Source organism: Candoia aspera, chromosome 1 (assembly GCF_035149785.1).
Source record: "Candoia aspera isolate rCanAsp1 chromosome 1, rCanAsp1.hap2, whole genome shotgun sequence".
NCBI lineage: Eukaryota > Metazoa > Chordata > Lepidosauria > Squamata > Boidae > Candoia > Candoia aspera.
The window spans coordinates 292,558,566-292,578,986 of NC_086153.1; the positions used below are offsets into that span (position 1 = coordinate 292,558,566).

The 20,421-nt window shown below is 41.7% G+C and overlaps 1 protein-coding gene across 3 annotated transcripts in view; it reads right to left on the reverse strand.

Moving 5' to 3' along the window:
- RALGAPA1 (Ral GTPase activating protein catalytic subunit alpha 1) overlaps positions 1-20,421 on the reverse strand; it is a 164,637-nt gene that overhangs the window by 87,382 nt on the left and 56,834 nt on the right. For all 3 annotated transcript variants that reach the window (XM_063290052.1, XM_063290053.1, XM_063290054.1), the window contains 10 exons: positions 20,172-20,388; positions 18,392-18,568; positions 15,417-15,569; positions 14,086-14,279; positions 13,893-13,991; positions 13,647-13,802; positions 5,199-5,327; positions 4,555-4,680; positions 891-949; positions 64-172 (listed from right to left, as the gene is read on the reverse strand). In XM_063290052.1, the coding sequence (XP_063146122.1) occupies positions 64-172; positions 891-949; positions 4,555-4,680; positions 5,199-5,327; positions 13,647-13,802; positions 13,893-13,991; positions 14,086-14,279; positions 15,417-15,569; positions 18,392-18,568; positions 20,172-20,388 (1,419 nt within the window). The remainder of the gene's footprint in view (positions 1-63; positions 173-890; positions 950-4,554; positions 4,681-5,198; positions 5,328-13,646; positions 13,803-13,892; positions 13,992-14,085; positions 14,280-15,416; positions 15,570-18,391; positions 18,569-20,171; positions 20,389-20,421) is intronic.

Here is a 20,421-nt window from a genome sequence, read left to right on the forward strand (position 1 = left end):
CAATATGTAAAAATAATGTCACATCTCAGTTTGGTTGTCATGTTCTAATGATTACATGCTTACTTTCAGTGAAGCACAGATTACGTTCAGAGCTTCCTTGATCTGAGGATGATGGGTTTCATGTACCAGTTCTTCACAGATCCAAATGCCGAGGCTACAAAGAGCAACACATCTACAAAACAAGTTACAGACTTATATTAAACTAGCTGTACCTGATATTATCAAGGAGTGAAAACCTTATGGTATATTTTCATAGACAGAACTAGATCATATGCACTAGCATGCCTTCTGAGTGAAGATTCTTTGATCGAGGAAGGCTTCTATCAACAGAAGGGGTGAGTGAAACTGATGTCACAAGTTCTCTCATTAACACTCCATACTATCGGCTGTGCTGTTCCAAAGGATCCACTAATCCTCTAGATCTGATTTTGGGAGGAGCAACTGGTTGTTCTGGTTGTGGAAACCTTCAATGTATTAAAGCTTATTATTTGTAGAGGGCTAGTTGTGGATACATTTTTTAAAAATTAAATCATTGTGCAGAATATTCAGTGAAGCAAATACCAACATACTTATATTTTCTATTTGTATTTATATTTTTATACTACTTATGGTTATTGTTTTTAACTTGTTAGTTTTATTGTAAACCACCCAGAGTTCCTCTTCTGGGGCGGGGATGGGTGGTGGCAAAATTTGAAAATAAACTAACAAGCAAACATATATTTACCGTATATTGGTTTTTGCTTCACTAAATATTCTGCCACAACTTTTAAACATATATATTATTGCCACCAAAATGTTAAGAAACTGTTTCATAATGTTTAGACATTTAACCAAGTACCTGAATTAACCAATTAACAAAATGCTTTGGTATATTCCTTGTTTATCCATACCTTGCAGGTCCCGATGGCTCCTCTTTTGCAGAACTTAGTATTGTTTTGATAACCAGTTCCTAAAGTAAAAACGTTCAAGGTAAGTTATCTCTAAACAGCTTAATGTAATACAAAAATTTCTCAAGTAATTTTAAAGAAATCAGAATTGGAGGAATTGATTTATATTTTCAAGCCTCTCAGCTGTATATATATTCTCACTTAATTTGGTTCATCCAGTAGTGCACACTTTCCACTGTCTACCTATTCCTACCTATGGTAACGGCCTTCAGCTAAAACTTTACTTCTTTAAAAATAATGTTATAGTATTTTCTTTGAAACTATTCTGGAATGATTTAAGCTTAATATCTAGTAGTGAAAAGAAGGTGAGAATAGAAGCTTCAATTTTCTGCTTACATGGGAGAAATTTTCATAACTACTTTTTAACATAACAATAAAAATACTCATTATTGTCATATAAATAGCCTGAGATCAGAAACGCTGACTAATGTTTTTATGATTAATCTTAATTTTAGTTTACTGAAACCAGAAACTTTAAATATGATATATAAAACTGGTTTCTTTCAATAGCTATCCACAGCTTAACATTCAGTTGTACTGCTACATTTCCAAACTCTTCTTCACAGCCATACCAAAGTAATGGAGGGAATGGGGAGAGGGGAGGTGCTTGTGTACATGAATATTTTGGCAGCTAATATTTTCCATTACATTTCTTGGAACTTGCCTCCCAATGTGGTGGTCACATATATCTTCCTTGGTGCTTACCAGAGTCTATGTTACCTGCATTTTTTAAAAGGATTTTTTAATTAAGTAAATGGAAAGCTGGTATGATGGAAAGAAAAAGCCTGCCTCAGTCATTACAATCTCCAAAAATGCCTCTTGGACACACAAAGATCCCATGGTGGCTACAGTGGAAGTGTACCCATTTATCTTTTTAAAAAGTCAAGGGCACACTGAAATGATAAAGGGCAAGTTAAGAAACTAGAAAGGATGATGAGAAACAACCTTAGTAATTATACTTTCTGATATATGAATGCATTATGACTGACCATGCTCCTCATGGCACCCATTTTTAAACTTTTTTTAATCCTGCCTTTATTATTTTTATAAATAATTCAAGGCAGTGAATGTACTTAATACTCCTTCCCCCTCCCCACAACAACATTAAAAGAGTGTCCACATTTTCACAAATTCTAAATGTGCACACTGGCCAAAAAGTCTGGGAATCTCTGCTCTAGACACCTTGTTTTAGGATTTCCATTTAGTTCCCTTTTTTGTGGGGAAGTGACTTCAATGAGGAGAAGCTGTCAGAAACAAGAGGGATTTGATTATATTGTTTGGGGACATCAGTGAACAGCACAATTAAGAAAATATGTCTATTCTTTCTATTTTCCTCTTTAAATTTAACAATTTTGCTCCTGGAAATTGCTTGGTCCATGGTGTTGTCCAATTCTGAATTTCAGTGACAAACTGTATCACTTCCATAACCATCTATCTTTTTTGTAGTTGCCACAGGACTACAGGACTTTAACTTTAAACACACATTTCCCAAATAGCAGAAATCTGGGCAAAATCTGTGGCATAACCTACATTCTATAATTCAAGGCTTTTGTAGAGTATCTTCTGAAAATATACAAAGAATTCCAATAACAGCAGAGCACAGAAGTCTGAGATTCATTCATATGAAAATCTAATTTATTGTTGTGACTGAATGCAGTCAATGAGGTTTATTTCCAGGCAAACATTTGCTACCAGTGAGAAAGAAGAGCTCATCTAAGTCTCATTGGTAGATCTCTTATTTTAAAGGGTTTTCAATAAAAATAAAATTATGATAGGCTGCCATCAGTGAAGATGAACTTGACAAACCCGTATTTCCAAGAGAGAAATTCTAAGTTTTTCTGCCCAGGACTCCTTTCTTTACACCACTTCTAGGAAAATTATAAAGCAGGGTGTTTTGGCTCTGTCTACCTAAAGCCCAGAAGTAAAGGACTTAACAAATCCTATGCCTGTCCTGAAACACATTGGGTACTTGTGCAGTCATGTATGTACGCAGCGAAGATTTCAAGGAACAAAATAAATGGAATCAGTCTAGTAAAACAGATACAGGTAGTCCTCGACTCACAATGGCAATTGGGACTGCAATTTCCGTTGCTAAGTGATGTGGTTGTAAAGTGCAACCACATCGCTTATTGATGGAAATCTCTGCAGTCCCGGTTGCTGTCGTTAACTGAATCCTACAGTAGTTAGCCAAGGCAACTTCCTGCCAGCTTCCCACAACCAAAGTCACTGGTGAAGCTGGCAGGAAGTTGCAAGTCATCCCAGACTGGCAGGCAGGTAAGTGGCTGCTACTAGGTGGGAGAGGGAACAAGAGGGTGTGGGGGAGATGTGACAAGGGTTGCGGAGGGGGTGAGAGGGGAAGCGCAAGAGGTGTGGTGCAGGTCAGGGAGGGAGCAGCATAGGTCAAGGAGGGTGTGCCTTGCCTCCAGAACCTTGCCTCCAGCTTCTGCCTTGCCACGCGCTCTAGCTTCACCAAGTCTGACAGCTTCGATCAGAGAGTTAGCTGAATTCTGCCTTGCTGTTCTGCCAGTCTGATCCTGCAGCCTTGCCTGTTCGTCCATCATTGCCTGGGTGGTCTTGATTGGAACTGCTTTGCCTTATTATTCACTAGGACTTTATTATTGTAAATACATGTTTTAAATAAAGAGTTTTGATAATAATTCTGTCTGGCCGCCTCATAGTCTGAACAGGACACTTTCCGGGAAAGCCTGCAGGGAAGGTTGCAAATGGTGATCACGTGATCATGGGGTGCTGCAACTGGTTGTAAGTGCAAACTGGTTGCCAAGCTCTCAGATTGCAATCATGTGACCATGGGGATGCTGGGACAGCTGGAACTCCGAGGACCAGTTGTAACCACCATTCATTCACTGCCGTCGTAACTTCGAACAGTCACTGAATGAATAATCATAGGTCGTGGGCTACCTGTAATATCTAGCTGTATAAAATTGTGGGCCAAAGATCATGTGCAATGGTCACTGCAGTGAAGATGGCTCGCAAAAACTCCATGAGGTACAGATCTGCTATGTGGAGAGACTACTGAAATTGAGGCTTTTTAGCCTGGAACAGAGGCAGGTTTTGGAAAATATGATAGATGTATGGCATAGACAACCTGCAGAGGGATTTATTTCTCTCTCTCACAATATTAGAACTTGAGAACATTTACTGAAACTAAGTGCAGGAAGGATGGGTAGAAGGAAATATTTTTTCTCACAATGGGTATTTTAAACTGTGGACTTTGCTGCCAGTACTTCCCTCTGCCAAATTGGTAATGACAACTAATACGGATGTTTTTAAAAGGGGCTGGATAGGTTTACAGAGGATCAGGCTATCAACGGTTACTAATACTAACTCTTTGAATCAAAAGAATGTGCTTCAAATACTGGCTGCTGGGAAATGACAGTGGGAGGGGGCTATCCGGTCCTGGTATGTGAACTTCCAAAGGGATCCAGTTGGAAGCATATATATTAGGCAATGAACCTATATCCCAGCAGCATTCTTCTTATGCTGTTACGTTCTTATGCTATGTTATGTTTAAGCAGCTACATGGCTAGAAAAAATTATCTTAAACTCCAGAAGACATAAAAATTAACACACAGCATTTCTAACCTACCTTTACTTCTGTAAACTGAGACACAACAATATCAGGAGTGTTTGGGTGCAATGCTGGTAATGCACAATATAAATTTGGAAAACACACCAGAGAGCCTAAGAGAACTTGTGCTTCTACTCTTGGTGCCTGAGTTAAAAATAAAAACATGAACTGTTAATGATGTTTAGTATTTAATCACAAACAAAACAAAGTTTAATTTGAATAAGTGCATTTATTTTTTTAGATTAATTTCATTATGCTTGCTTCCCCTAGTCCCCTCTGCTTTGTTGTTTAATATCCTTACCTCTCTATCTGCCATCTCTTGCACTGGATGCCTTATACTGAACACTCCCTGGGGCAAGGGCTATCTTTTTAGAAAATATTGTTTTGTAAAGTACTGTTTACCAGTTTAAATTAAAAGGCCTAACTTGTAAGTTCAGCAACCTTATTGCAGAGAACACAATCACCTTTACATATTGAATATCTGACGTTATAATAAAAGGGCTGTGTAATTACATTGTACATAATATACTAAGCTGCTAATAGTGTTACAAGTTTCTTACTAGGAGGGATTTTAACCAATAAACTTTGCAATCCTATTATAAGTTTTATTGTTAAAGAGAAATAAATATAAAATAGCAATGCCTGAAAAAGAATCAACTTACATTGAGAAAAGATGATGCTGCTACTCTGCCAGCAGCTACAATGAAATCCATTATCAGCATAGTAGCACCAGGCAAACCAAGGGAAAAAAACTGTGGGGAACAGTGCTTGATGATTGTATTGACAATGTCCTTGAAGGAAAAAAATATAAGAGACAGATCGTCTATCAAGGAAACTGTAGATGATGTGTTAAACATAAAACACAGGAAAGTAACATAATAGAGTGAACCTAGTTTTAAAAAATGTTCTGCCACATTTTTTAATAAACATACTTTAATACAGGTAGTCCTTGTTTAGCTACCACAACTGGGACCAGTAATTTGGTCGTTAAGCAATGTGGTTGCTAAGTGAAACTGCAACTGCGCTTATGATCTTTGGCTTTCCTTTGCTTTATAGACCTGGGAAGGTTGTAAATGTGAGGACTGGTTACAAAGTGTAAGGATGGAGGCTGAGGACGACTCTGAGGCAGAGGAGGCAGAGATGACGATTGCTGAGGAAGGAGAAGGTGCGAAATTCGAAGGGGCTCCGGAGCTGCCGATGGGAGGAGACTCTGAAGAGGAGTCTCAGCAGCCAATCAGTGTGCGAGAATGGAGGGTGGCAAAATGAGTCCAAGAGCTCAAGAGATCATTGGTTCCCTGCCGCAAGTGGTGGGAAAGCCAAAGGAATAAAAGGCACCCAGGACAAGACCGAGTTGTTAGAGACAACCGTTTTCTTCTCCCTGCCTTTCCCTCGGATCACGCCGCTCCAGCCGACCTTCTTACCTTGCCTGCTGCTTCCTCCCAGCCAGATTTGGACGTCGCCTCCGCTCTCTGCCCTGCTGCCGCTCGCCTCGGAGCTTTCCCTTAGAGTCAAGCCTTTTGCCCCTGCCTCCTGCCGCCGCTCGCCTCAGAGCTTCTCCCTTCAGCCAAGCCATTTGCCTCCACCTCCTGCCATGCTGCTGCGCCGCTCGCCTTGGAGCTTCCCCTGCAGCCGAGCCACTTGCCTCCACCTCCTGGCTTGCTGCCGCGTCACTTGTCCTGAAGCCTGAATCCACTGCCGAGTGATCCAGCCTTCCAGCCCAGCCTTGCTCTACCCTGCCTTGCTGCTGCGTGAACCCAGCTCTCCAGTCCAGCCTTGCTTTATCTTGCCTTGCTGCTGTGTGATCCCAGCTGTGCAGTCCAGCCTTGCTTTATCTTGCCTTGCTGTTGTGTGATCCCAGACTTCCAGTCCAGCCTAGCTCCCTGCCACGTGTCAGACAACTCCTGTTCTTGACTGCAGCCTTGCTGACTTGAAAACTGCTTATTCTGATTAGCCATTGCAGTTATTGTGTTTAGCATCTGCAATAAACAGAACTTGATTGCACCTCTTCCGTGTCCAGTCTAGTTGGCCAGAACAGATTGTCTCTGACCAAGCTCTCCACCAGAGAACAGGAAGAGATCACAATCACACTTAAGTCATGGAACAACTGGCACAGGAGAATGCGCAACTCAACCACCAGATAGTCCTCCTGACTCAGCAACTGGCGCCAGAGAGGTTTGGTGGAACCCTAGCCCAATTTCCTGCCTTCTTTTTGCAATGCTTGCTTTACCTGAACCTGTGAGCAGAAGACTTCCCAACGGATCGACATAAGGTAGGCTTCATCATCAGCCTGTTGTCAGGGACTGCTGCTAGGTGGGCCTCCGCTCTGATCAACCAACAAAGCCCATTATTAGACAACTTCAGTGAATTCTGCCAGCAACTCCAGTCCATGTATGAGGACCCAGTAAAGACCCAATCTGCCAGTCTACAGTTGAGAGAATTACAACAAGGCCATAGACCAGTGGCAGAGTACATCAGTGACTTCCGGCTGATCACACATGATCTCAAGTGGCATGAGGAAGCCCTCCTGGACCAGTTCCAGGTAGGACTGTTGGCCAAGATCCTGGATCAGCTGGCATGCACTGATTGCCTGCAGACCCTCCAGGGGCTGATGCACCTCTGCCTGAAGACTGATGGACGATTTCAGCAGAGGGCCCAATGCTGAGCCACGGCATCCCAACCTGTCACCACACGCACCTTGACAACCTGAACCCTTGCAGAGGAACCCATGCAGATTGGAGGGGCAAGGCCTCATCTCACTCTAGCTGAAAAAGAATGCCGCAGACGGGAGGACCTATGTCTATATTGTGCTGGTTTGACACACATGAGGGTCAACTGCCCTGCCAAGAAGATGGCATCACAGGTGGGAAACGGTCTGCACCCAGCCTAAAGGGGCAACTAGGCTGGGTTAGTTTGGCTGCAAGCCAAGTCTCCTTGCCTTGTCTCACATCACTCAGACGCTTGGCGGTGCTCACTCACCTGCAAATAGCGAATCGCACCACTGAGGCTCAAGCCATGGCCGACTTCATAGATTCACACAAAGATGGAACATTCCTCAGCAGGAGGTGAACCCTCCACTGATCACAGAGACCATTGATGGTCAACCAATCCAATCTGGCCCCATGGCATCCTCCACCCAATGCTTAATTATGCATATAGGAACTCATTCGGAGTAGATCGAGTTCTATGTGGCCGCCATGCCTCACTTCCCTGTGGTGTTAGGGCTCAAACAGCTCGTGATGCACGACCCACAGATCGAATGGACCACAGGACAAATAACCTTTTCAAGCCCACTATGTGTTCAGCATGGGGCCAAAACCCTTGCCACTGGACAACTCCTCGGGGTCACCCCGCAAATTCCTCTGCCATTTCAAGAGTTTGAGGATGTGTTCAATGAGAAGGAAGAGGATCAACTACCATCACACAGAGCTTATGACTGCCCTATCGATCTGGTGCCTGGTGCCAAGCTTCCGGTGGGGCACATCTATTCCCTGACAGAGTCAGAGCAGGCAGCTCTCAAGGACTTTCTGGACGCTAATTTAAAGAAGGGTTTTATCCGACCTTCTACCTGGCCCCTAGCCACCCCTGTACCCTTTGTGAAAAACAAATCAGGGGAATTACGGCTGTGTTGTGACTATCAAAGACTGAATTGAATCATCATTAAGAATTGCTATCCTCCTCCTCTAATCTGCGAGTTGCTGGAGCGTCTCTACAGAGCCTGAGTTTTCACCAAGCTGGACCTGTGGGGGGCTTACAACCTTGTACGCATCCAGGAGGGCAACGAATGGAAGATGGCGTTTCATGCCCGCTACAGTCATTTCGAATATACTGTGATGCCCTTCAGACTATCCAATGCTCCCGGGGTATTCATGCATTTTATGTATGATGTATGCTGGGATCTACTGGACCAGCATCTGATTGTGTATCTTGATGACATTTTGATATTTTCCACCTCTTGAGAGGGAGCATATTTATCATGTACGCATGGTCCTGCAACGGCTGTGAAACCACAATTTGTTCACCAAGCTGGAGAAGTGCCAGTTTGTTCAGTCAACCATCGACTTTCTGGGACATCGAATCTCTGCTGTCAGCACAGCCATGGAACCAGACAAGGTGGAGGCCTTGCAATCCTGGCAACCGCTGTGTCAGGCCAAAGACATGCAACAGCTCCTAGGTTTTGGTAATTATTACCGCAACTTTATTCCATGTTTCACTGAAATCATCACCCTGTTGTCTAATCTACTGAGAAAGAGAACTAAATTCAACTGGGGAAATCTCGAACAACACGCTTTCAAGCAGCTAAAAGACACTTTCATGTCTGAAATTCTCGGGCATCCAGACCTGAACCGTCCATTTGTGGTAGAAACTGATGTCTCAGATGTGGCCATCAGGGCCATTCTGCTGCAAGCGGACCCTGAGACAGGGACTTTGTGTCCTTGCATGTACTGTTCGCAGAAGTTGGCGCCTGCTGAGAAGTCCTATACCATCTGGGATAAGGAACTCTTAGCCATTAAGGTGGCATTTGAAGTATGGAGGCACCACTTAGAGGGGGCCCATCACCAGATCAAAGTCCGGACCGATCACAGAAATCTAGAGCATCTAAAGACTGCAAGGAACCTGAATCAACGACAAATTTGTTGGTCCTTGTTCTTTTCACGGTTCGACTTTAGAGTGACCTACATCCCTAGAGGGCAGAATCGAAGAGTGGATGCTCTATCAAGGAAACTGGAGTATGACAGACAGGAGAAACCTTGTCGCCTCAGCCTGTCATTCCACTCGAACGCTTTGCAGCCACCAGCGAGCCTCGGGATCTGCTTCACCAGATCCAAGAGAACCAATGGAAGGATTCATTTGTAATTGCCCAAAGACAAAAGCTCTTACAGACTTCAGTGGAATAAACAACTCTGTGGTCTTGGAACCACGATGCCTTCTGTTTTCAGGGTTGCTACTATGTCCCTTCAGGAAGACTGCGGGAGATGACCTTGCAACTTTGTCATGATAATCCAGTGGCTGGCCATTTCGGGTTTTTTAAAACCTTGAATTTGGTGCTGAGGGAATTCTGGTGGCCTTGCATCCAAAATGATGTCAAGCACTATGTAATGTCCTGTTCAACATGCCGCAGGGCCAAGCACCATACGGGATCACCTCCTGGCTTGCTGATGCTGCTACCTATGCCAGAGCAGCCGTGGGAGGCCATCTCTATGGATTTTATCACCGATCTTCCAAATTCTCTGGGTGCCACAGCCATCCTGGTTGTGGTGGACTCCTTGACGAAGATGGCTCACTTTGTCCCCTGTGCAGTGCTGCCAACCGCTCAAGAAACAGCCCATCTATACCTTCAAAACATTTTCAAGCTCCATGGCTTAGTGAAAAGTGGTGTCCAATCAGGGGACCCAGTTCACCGCCCAGTTCTGGAGGGTGCTGTTAAAGAACCTAGGCATTCAGAGCCATCTGTTGTCTGCTTACCATCCGGAATCAGGTGGGGCCATGGAACGTGTGAATGCCATTTTGGAGCAATACCTCCATTGCTATATCAACTACCAACAGGAAAACTGGTCGGACCTCCTAGCATTGGCTTAGTTTGTGTACAACGCTCAGCACTCTTCAACTAAGATGTCTCCATTTCTTGCCAATTATGGGTTCCATCCCCACTCTTTTCCTTTGGAGCCACCGGATTGATCTGTGCAGGCTGCCAATCAAGTCTTGCAAGAACTCCAGGCCAGTCACTTGGCTCTCCGAGAACAGCTGGATAAGGCAAAGGCCAACTATAAACGCTTCACAGACCATCACAGATAACCTGGACCACCTCTAAAGGTTGGTGACCTCATCTGGTTATCTACCAAACACCTCGCGTCTTCACGCCCTTCTCACAAGTTGGACCACCGATTCCTGGGTCCATTCCCCACTGAGGCTATCACAAACCCCCCCGCCTTTTGGCTTACACTGCCACCACACATTCAAATGCATCCTGTCTTTCACCGGTCCCTGCTCATTCCAGCCTCTGAGTCTAGCCCCTTCAGAACCAGGATTCAACCACCCCCTCTGGTCGTGGTCAATGGTGATGCTGAGTATGAAGTAGCTTGGATTTTGGATTCTCAGGTACGCCATGGGCATCTCCAATATTTAATAGACTGGAAGGGGTACAGGCCAGAAAAGTATTCTTGGGAAGACTCCTTGGATGCTCATGTACCCTTGAGAGTGAGACAATTCCATATGAAATACCCTCAAAAGCCCAAACTGTGAACACAGGAGAAGGGGGGTCCTGAGGGGGGGATAGTGTAAGTATGGAGGCTGAGGACGACCCTGAGGCAGAGGAGGCAGAGATGACGGTTGCTGAGGAAGGAGAAGGCGCGAAATTCAAAGGGGCTCCGGAGCCACCAATTGGAGGAGACTCTGAAGAGGAGGCTCAGCAGCCAATCAGCGTGCGAGAATGGAGGGCAGCAAAATGAGCCCAAGAGCTCGAGAGACAATTGGCTCCCTGCCCTAAGTGGTAGGAAAGTCAAAGGAATAAAAAGCGGCCAGGACAAGAATGAGTTGTTGGAGACAACCGTTTTCTTCTCCCTGCCTTGCCCTCAGACCACGCCACTCCAGCCGACCTTATCTTGCCTGCCGCTTCCTCCCAGCCAGATTCAGATGTTGCCTCCTCTCTCTGCCCTGCTGCAGCGCAGCCGCTTGCCTCGGAGCTTTCCCCTAGAGTCAAGCCGCTTGCCCCCACCTCCTGCCTTGCTGCTGTGTGATCCCAGCCTTCCAGTCCAGCCAAGCTCCCTGCCACGTGTCAGACAACTCCTGTTCTTGACTGCAGCCTTGCTGACTTAAAAACTGCTTGTTCCTGATTAGCCACTGCAATTATTGTGTTTATCATTTGCAGTAAACAGAACTTGATTTCACCTCTTCTGTGTCCAGGCTAGCTGGCCAGAACATAAAGTTACATTTTCATCACTGTTGTAACTGCAAAGGTCACTAAATGAGGCAGTCGTTAAACAAGGACTATCTGTATGTCATCCAAATTATGATCAATCTTAACTATTGGCTCATTCAACCCCAATTCATAATCTGTTTTAAGTTGCCTTGTTTTCAAAGAAATCATAGTTAAGTTTATCAGGTTTGAGTGCATCAATCGATATTTTAAAAAAAACACTACAAAACTACAAAAAAGAATAGAGAAAGGCAGAAGAGGAAAGCATGAGACCACTTAAGTATATTTGGAAATCCAAGTGCAGCCCGTCTGACAACATATTCACACTTATGCAAAAGTAGCAGAGAATACCCATATTCTATGTAATGTATCTCCCTGTTCCCACAAATATTACAGCATTAAATTGCTGAAATATTTGCTTTCTAAACTTTTTAGTACCAGTATAAAAGCATAGTTGCTTTAAAAATGGTGTTCCTGAATATCAGATAAACCTGCAATGATTAGGACTAGAGATCCCTAGCAGTGCAGAGTATACAAGCTTCCCACAAAGGAAGTTCTTAGTATACACATTTGTGAAAGTAAGGTTGGCACTGAGTTGTACGGAGTTTTCAGCCCTATCCAAAGTTTTTCAATTTATGCTGCTGTATGGTTCAGGATACCAAAATCTTCTGTGTTGATTTTAGTCACTAAGAATTTGTTTACTTTCCCATCTCTTTAACAGATAAACTGTCCTTTAAAATTTAGACAAATCTATGTTTGGTTCTCCAACAAGCAACGGCATTTTATCTTAGACAGAATTTGGTATCCCACTGAAATATTCTTTCAAAGTATACAGTTCACTAAGTGAGAAAAAATAGGAGACTTGAATTGGAATTTAGAATTCTTGTTAATGAAATAATTTTAATTAAGCTGAATATATTTTAAGAGTAAGGTAATATTTTTATAACCATATATACCAAAAATAAATCCTGAACTTTTCGTACAGATGGTAAATGTTTACTTAGTAATAGGGATGTAATATCATGATATATAAAATAGATGAAAGCACAGTATACTTTTGAAATATAAAGTCTCTTGTAACTCTCTAAAAGACAATATAGTCTGAATAGTATTACTGGAACCAGTGTTTCATTTTGCTAATGATCCTTAGATTTCTGGGAAGGTATCTTATTCAGCAGTATGATAAATTCTTGGCAATTATGTTGAAAACACTGCTTTACCAGAACTGTTACAAAATTGTAATTAGATTGTTTAGCAAGAAATAGAAACAGTATGTATGAGATAAAAACTTGTAACTAAATTGTCAGTCAAATTCTGAATAGATTGCCTAGAACACTTGTACAACACGCGTACAGCAGTTCCTTCAGACAGAAGATGAGTGATAAACCTGTTCATAGCCATACTGTTTTAGACTGTAGGTGCAGTTCATACAATTAAATATTATTCCCGTTTTTAAAAAGTTATTCTATAGAGAATGAAATACCGATGAGAATGCTTGTCTGGAACCTTTCTCTCTGTCATCCAGGTTTTTTATATGCAAGGTTCTTTTTCTGGTATAGAGATCACATCCACAATTGAAAAGAGCACACCTAAAACAAAGATGTACCACTTCACCTTTCTTGTCTGGTGACTGGATGGCAACCAGCAGTAAACAGATTTCTCTTCTCATCTCCATCTCTCTGAAGAACTGGAGATCTTTTCAGAAAACTGGGAGAATACTGTGGAGCAGATTTGGAGCATGTGAACACATGCATTGAGTGGGAAGAGCAAGGGAGAGCCCTGATGAGCGAGTTTAAATCTGTTTGTGTAATACTGGACAGTGTCCTAAGCTTATCCATGGCCAAGAAAAACTAGTCTAAACTAATGTTTTCAAAATGCGTTCTCAAAAAGTCTAGGATTTGTTAAGAATTTACCAATGATTCCTAAATAATTTAGAAAATGACAGGTAGGTCTCCTGAAAAACAACATACCCATCTTTGCTGAGCTTTCCCTGAAACATAGACGTACAAAAAAGAGTTGGAAGAGATGCAGAATATATTTTTGGCAGCAGGAGCTGAACAGTATTTGAATGTTACGTAACCAACCAAAAGACTTTTATGGATGCCTTCGTTACAGGCATAATGACTGCCTGTAAGCTCCATAAAAAAGTAAACTGGATTTTTTTGTTGGGAAGGTGAAGAGAGGTAGAAACCCTTACCTGATCAGCATGAAGCAGTCCACAATGCATTATATTGTAAAAATGAGTTAAAAAGTCCCTGTTTGGAGAAACATCTTGTCTTCGCTTCATTGTATTACAAATGAGCTTATAAGCATGCAATTTGCCTTGTTTGTACTTGTCACTCAACATGGTTGCCTAATATTAAAAAGGGAAGCCAAAATATTAACACAGTTCTATCATACCATTATATCTTTTTTTAAAAATTGAATGATTAATTAAAATTACCTTAAAAAGCCATGGAGTCAGAATTCTCAATGGAGGAATTAAGACCGGTGGAGACGGTGATGTAATATTATCAATTGAAATTCCAAGATTATCTCTAATCTGAAAATATTAAAGTGTAATGGACATTTATATGAATAACATACTGTTGAAAGTACCCTTCTAAAGTATTTTCAAGTGGAGACACTCCACATACCTTAGCGAGATTTTGCCAGAGCTCACAAAGGTAATCAAAAACCTGAGCATGGATTTCAGGGTCCATAATGCAATTGACATCCCCTAAAATCCCTAGCATTCGTCTCCACATTACAGTAGCTACATCTGCATGCCATCCTGTCAGGGTTCCTCCTGCCATCACACTGCAACATTCAGATGGAAAATCACTGGTTTCTGTAAGAGGAGAAAAACACCTTGTCAGGCAGCTGTCCTTTTTTGTGAAGAGATTAGAAGCAAAGAAATATACTATGAAACTTAATTTGTAGAAGTATTTGCTTAGATTGGAACAATGGTCAACATAATACAGAGAGACAAAGGAATGCTGATTTTTTTTTCTTGGCACTGTCTTCCCAAACACTTTCCCAGTGTTCCTAGACCTCTCATCTTACTTCCAAAACGGGCTTTGAAGAAGAGGGACTTTATAAAGCAAACCGAGAGTTCTATGGAATGCTAACCTTAGAACAAATTCAGAAAAATGAAGGCACTGCATTTGTGTGTGTATACCTGAAACACATGGTTCATCTTTTTACAATAAATGTGTTGCATTTACCTAGAAAACAAGCTTAAAAGTCTTGTAGTTAACACTGAAGCCAAGGCTTATGTACTCGATCATGCTTCCTCCTTACCTATTTCATTCACATTTCACATACTACTATATAAACCTGTTTTATGTATTATGGTATGGATGTGGTGCTAACATTATAGTGTATGCATTATACCCTGAACCAGGATATAACGTTTCATTAATGCCCACAGCAACTACTGGCTTCTACATTCTGCAGCAGCATAGCTGGAGAATGTCCAAATGTAAGATCTAGGCTATATCCACCAAGAACTACCTAGAGATAATAGCAGTTGCTTATTGTAGGCTTCCTTAGGGCTACATGCTCCTGTTTATTCCAGCTAAAATTAGCATACATCCTATGAACAATGTTTAACTACAAACCATCCATGGAAAGGCAATTCATTAGCCCCATAAATCTGGAGGAAAGCTGGGAAGGGAGCCAGTCAATATAAGGGAAAATACATGCCAGTTAGCTCATGATAGGAAAGATATAACCCTACTGTTGTAAACTGTTTTCAGTTTATTCAGCTTACTGAATATATGGGTGGGCTATGCAGCTGCTTCAATCAATCATTAACTTAAAAATAAAAATCTGCTTTATTTAAGCCAATAAAGGCCTCTTTATTATTGGCAGGCAATAATACAACTTCAAGAAATGGCTCCAAATACCACCTGTTTGAAAATAGTCTGTACTAAATAAGAAAGGAAAGAAAAGGTATTCTTAAGTTTGCTATCCAAGGTATTGCCTAGGTCATCTGGTGTCTGTAAAACTGAGTGGTGGAGTTTCTCATCCAATTGCAGGTCCTTTTGTTCATTGTGATCTGCACTCAAAGTAGCAGGTGATGGAGTCTGGGACCGTGATCCAAGAGCAGACTGAACTGGTGAAGCACTTTCGGAACCTGTAAAAGAATTTTAGCTATCAGAATAAAAGGTATAGCTACTTAATACTTACTCTGATTTGTAAGCAAATTAACATGTTCATTAACACTGGTGTAATACTCAGTTATGATAAAAGGGAAATATTTATCAAAATACAATATCTCAAGATGGTATTTATTATACTGAATCAGCAAATTTCAATCAGGTTAGTTTAAATGTTACAGATTTTTACTTTTCACTGATAATTTTCTATACGTTTTTACATTTAAGGTTCTCAAAATTTGTAGAAACAAAATAATAGAGGAAATATAAAGAAAAGGGTGACAGAAATCCAAACTATGGTAATCTTCAAGTAAGATCACAGATGAGAGGGCAGATCTGGTAGGTATTTCTGAGACCCAGATGGCTGTTGAGGGAGGGGTTGCCATCATGGAGGTGTGTGCATCTGGGTTTCTGGACCTGATCCAGGTAATTGAGGGCCTGACATAGAACAGGGGTCACACTTTGGATCTGGTCTTCCTCTTGGGGTAGTGGCAATGTGATCTGAAGTTGGGGAAGATTTCCTTTACTCTCCTGTCATAGTCAGATTACTTTCTGACCTTGGAGTGTCCTAGGGCTGCTCCCTGCTGCAGGAGGGAATGGGATGGGGAAATGCGTCCATTTTTGTTCTCTTTATCCTCTCAGAAGCCTTCTGTATCCTTCTGTACTGGCTCCAAGGGTTAGAAGTTGGGGGCGTAGTGTTACGCTGGTTCTTCTCCTTCCACTGAGGTCAGCTCCAGTCAGTGTTGATGGGGGAGGGGGAAAGGTCTGTCCCACAGGTCCTCTTGTCTGGGGTGCCTCAGGACTTGACTCTCTTCCCACTCCTGTTTAATATCTATATGAAGCCACTGGGTGTGGCCATTCAATGGCACAGGGTGAGCTGTCATCAATATCTGACAATACTCAGCTGTTTATCTCTGCTCCTGGCCAACTAAGTGACACTGTGGAGTTCTGTCAGTGCCTGGAGGTTGTGGGGGGTCTGGATGGGGAAAAACAGACTTCAGCTCAACCCTAGCAAGATGGAGGGACTTTGGATTTTAGGACCTCCTGGATATTTAGTTCTGGATGGGGTTGTACTACCACAGAAAGAATGGCTGTGTAATTTGGGGGTCCTCCTTGACTCAGGGCTCTTGTTTGAAGAGCAGGTAGCACTTGTGGCCAGGGGATGCTTTGCCTAGCTTTCTGTTGTGCATTAATTGTAATTATTCCTTGATCAGGAGGCACTGCACATGATCACTCATGCTTTGGCCACCTCTCAAGTGGATTACTGTGCTCTACATTGGGCTGCCCTTGAAGAACAGCTGGAAGCTTCAATTGGTCCAGAATGCAGCAGCAGGGGCAATTATGGCTATGCCTCATTATCCCAATGTTACACTTTTGCTCTGAGGACTACACTGACTCCCAATTTGCTTCTGGGTACAACTGAAGGTGCCAGTTACTACCTATAAAGCCCTACATAGCATGAGGCCAGGGTATCTGAGTGACTGCCTTAGTCCCACTGTTTCTACCCATCCAATTAGGTTGGACAGGAGGGACAAACTCTGGGTTCCATCAATCAGGGATTGTCATCTAGCTTATCAAGAACTATGACACATAAATGGAACATTCAGTAATCAAGGACAGCTATAACTTTTATCTCTTAATTGTGAAAAAGAGGTAACTGGCTTATTAACATTGGAAAAAGACTAGATTAGTTCATTAATAGGTAACTCACAACCCCAGTACTGCTATTTGCACTGACCCACCCCAATTTCATAGGAATGGGTAAGCTTTTGATAGTAAAAAATTCCATGGTATATAAGCTCTCATTTAGGCTTAGAAAAACAAAATTACTACCCCTTCCACAAAATCAAAGTTTGCCTGCTGAAATGCCATTATTTTTACTTCAGTAACGCCTGGCCTACTACTGCCCTTAGTTGTTCACAAGAATACAATTTTTAAGAAGCCTGGGCCACAAAAAAGTTGTTTACACATGAATTAGACAGAGGCCTGTCTGATCCAGCAGAATAATTCTTATGTCTGCACACATTCAGAAACACTAAACTTAATTTGCCTCTTTTGCGCTTTATGTTTCATATGTTAAACTCAACTACTTTTTGAAGTTCAGGGGAACCTAAAAGCTGATTAATTAAAGTTGGTTTAGTTGGGGAGATTGCTGAACAACAATGAAAGTAAAGAATGGATGCATATATATTATTTGAATCTCTAATTCAAGTCTGAGAACTCTAAGCTGTTTATATGAAAAGAAATATTATTCCACAAATCCATATCCTGGATTTTCCAAAAATTCCATTCACAGAAAGTAGTCTGCCTACTAACAACCTGGGGCAAGAAAGTTTTTCATTTCTGTAAGCCAGAATACCCAATGGGTAGGTCTAGAGGAAGACTGAACTACAGCAGGTGTATCAGGATGCTGAAAAGCTTGTTTGGATTTGGGGACCAGGAAATCTTCATTCTAAATCCTGAATAGTATCCTGCATGTTCCAGCAACTCTTAATCAATTTTTTTAAAAATGCAAGACTGGAGAGATGTATAATTCTGTTTAGGCACTTTTAATTTGTCATGGGGTAACATTAACTCATATAGTAAATGGTTCTAATCTCCAAACGCTCATACTGTAATCAATTGGTTATCTTTAAGGTTTCTTAAATTTGTTTTGGTTTTGCTGTAACAAAATGACTAATTATCCAGAAAATTGTTAAACAAAATACAGTATATTAAAAGCTAAATAGAGATAGTTGTAGGATGGAAGAATGATAGAAGCATCTACAATTAGTTTTTTCTCCCCACCCCTTAATTTAACCTGTAATTGTAGCTGCTTCAGCAGACAGTGCTTGTTGATTGAGACTGCTGGTCTCAGAGTCAATGTGGAGGGTAGTCAAACTAGCCACTTCTTGTTCTTCAGCACTTTGCTGAGGGCCGGAACCTGTATCAGATTCAGCAGAAGTTGTTGTGCCACCTTCAGGGCATAAACTGAAATCTAAAAAGTAAATAAATAATTGCTCATCGCTCAGATTTAATTTAAAAATATAGCCGTTACTATTTTAAAAACAGCAACATCAAACCTTTCATAGAAATAGCATATTGCTACTTTTTGTTTTGCATTTACTGTACAGTTATTCAGTTGTACAGTCAGGGGTCACTGCCAAGCAACAGTTACCTATGTTTGGGGACACAGGGCATATTACAGTAGCCAAAGGACAATCAACAAAAGAGATGCACTTGAGTTCTGGAAAAAAACATTTATTTTTCCTAGAAAATAACAACTTGGGGCTAAATTTTTTGGCAGTGTGTTCTTACTTGCAGTTGGGGTGTGTGTGTGTGTGCACGCGTGCGCATGTGTGCCTTCAAGACAGTTTTGACTCCTGGCAACTGTCCTTGTAGTTTCCTTGGCAAGATTTTTCAGAAGTGGTTTGCCACTGCCTCCTTACTAGGGCTGAGATTGACTGGCCCAATGTCACCCAGCTGGCTTCATGCCTAAGGTGGGACTAGAACTCAGTCTCCCAGTTTCTAGCCTGGTGCCTTAACCACTACACCAAACTGGCTCTCTTGCAGCTGGCTTATCTGTGTGTAAAAGCAAGATCATGAAAGTTTAGCCACTGGAGAGAGATCTGTTGAGGCAAGGAGTACATATAAGAAGGCCAAGGACAGGACCTCATCAAGGGAACTTCATTTCAACTATACAATGCTGAACGTATTCAAGATCTGTGCATCCAAATATAAGGACCTTCCCCAGCTAAGATAATTCTTGAGTATTGGTTCTGATGAACTAAGCAGAAGGAAATCTTTATCTTGAATTCATGCTGCTGTTAAGCAGGAGAGAATGAGGGCCATATCCATGTTCCTGACTCATAGAATTTGTTGAGAGACAGATATGTGCCCAAGGACAGGCTCACATCATTTTCTCTATCAGCTGAATACTCACTAGATCTCGTTGGATGCCATATGTACCCCACAGCTTAACCTTACCTTAAAGCTTTAATAGCAATTTTATGTGGAAAACAAATGAACACATGTAGTATGAAAAACATTGAGTTATTTAAAGTATTAAAGTAATTAAAGTTTAAATATTTATTTCCTATAGCCAGGATACATATATTACACAGAAATTCCTTCCCTGAAATTGTACATTTTGATACAAGTGGCTTCCTTGTGGATTTTGCTCCAGATTTTTTCATTAATTTACTAACAGAACCTATTCAAATTAAGATTTACACCCAAATGTATTGTTATATTGATGGAAAACTCTTTTATACAGCAGAAGCTTATATGAACTGAATAGGGGAACGAGATGGTTATCAGTAATTTACCCTTTCTGCACCATCCTACATCTCACCCATCTGCTCTGGATGATTAAGAGTATTCTTTGAAAGCATGGGAGATGGGAATATAGGTATGTGGGAGATGGCCTGCAGAGAAAATAAATGAAAACTGCCTCCTTCCACATTTCACAGTTACAAGCTTCCACTAGATCGAAAGGTGTCCTGTCCATGATGAGACACTGATCAACCTAATAGTAATTGAATTTTCTCCTTAAACCTCATTACAAAATTGTATATAGGATTCAGTGGGGATATACTTGCTTTCAAATTTATGGCCATCATACTGGAATGCACTGAAAGAATCAGAGTGGCTGTCAGAACTGACAAGGTCACTGCTGCCTGCGCTGGCAGGAGATGTCCATTCAGAAGGTACACCAGGATCATCAACAGGACGCATTTGATTCTGCTTGTTCAGTATATCAGGAAGATCTTTTGGTACTTCTAAGCTTCCTGGACTGCTCCCTCTTCTTGCCACATTCTAATTGAAGTGATATTTCATGTAATTTAAGAA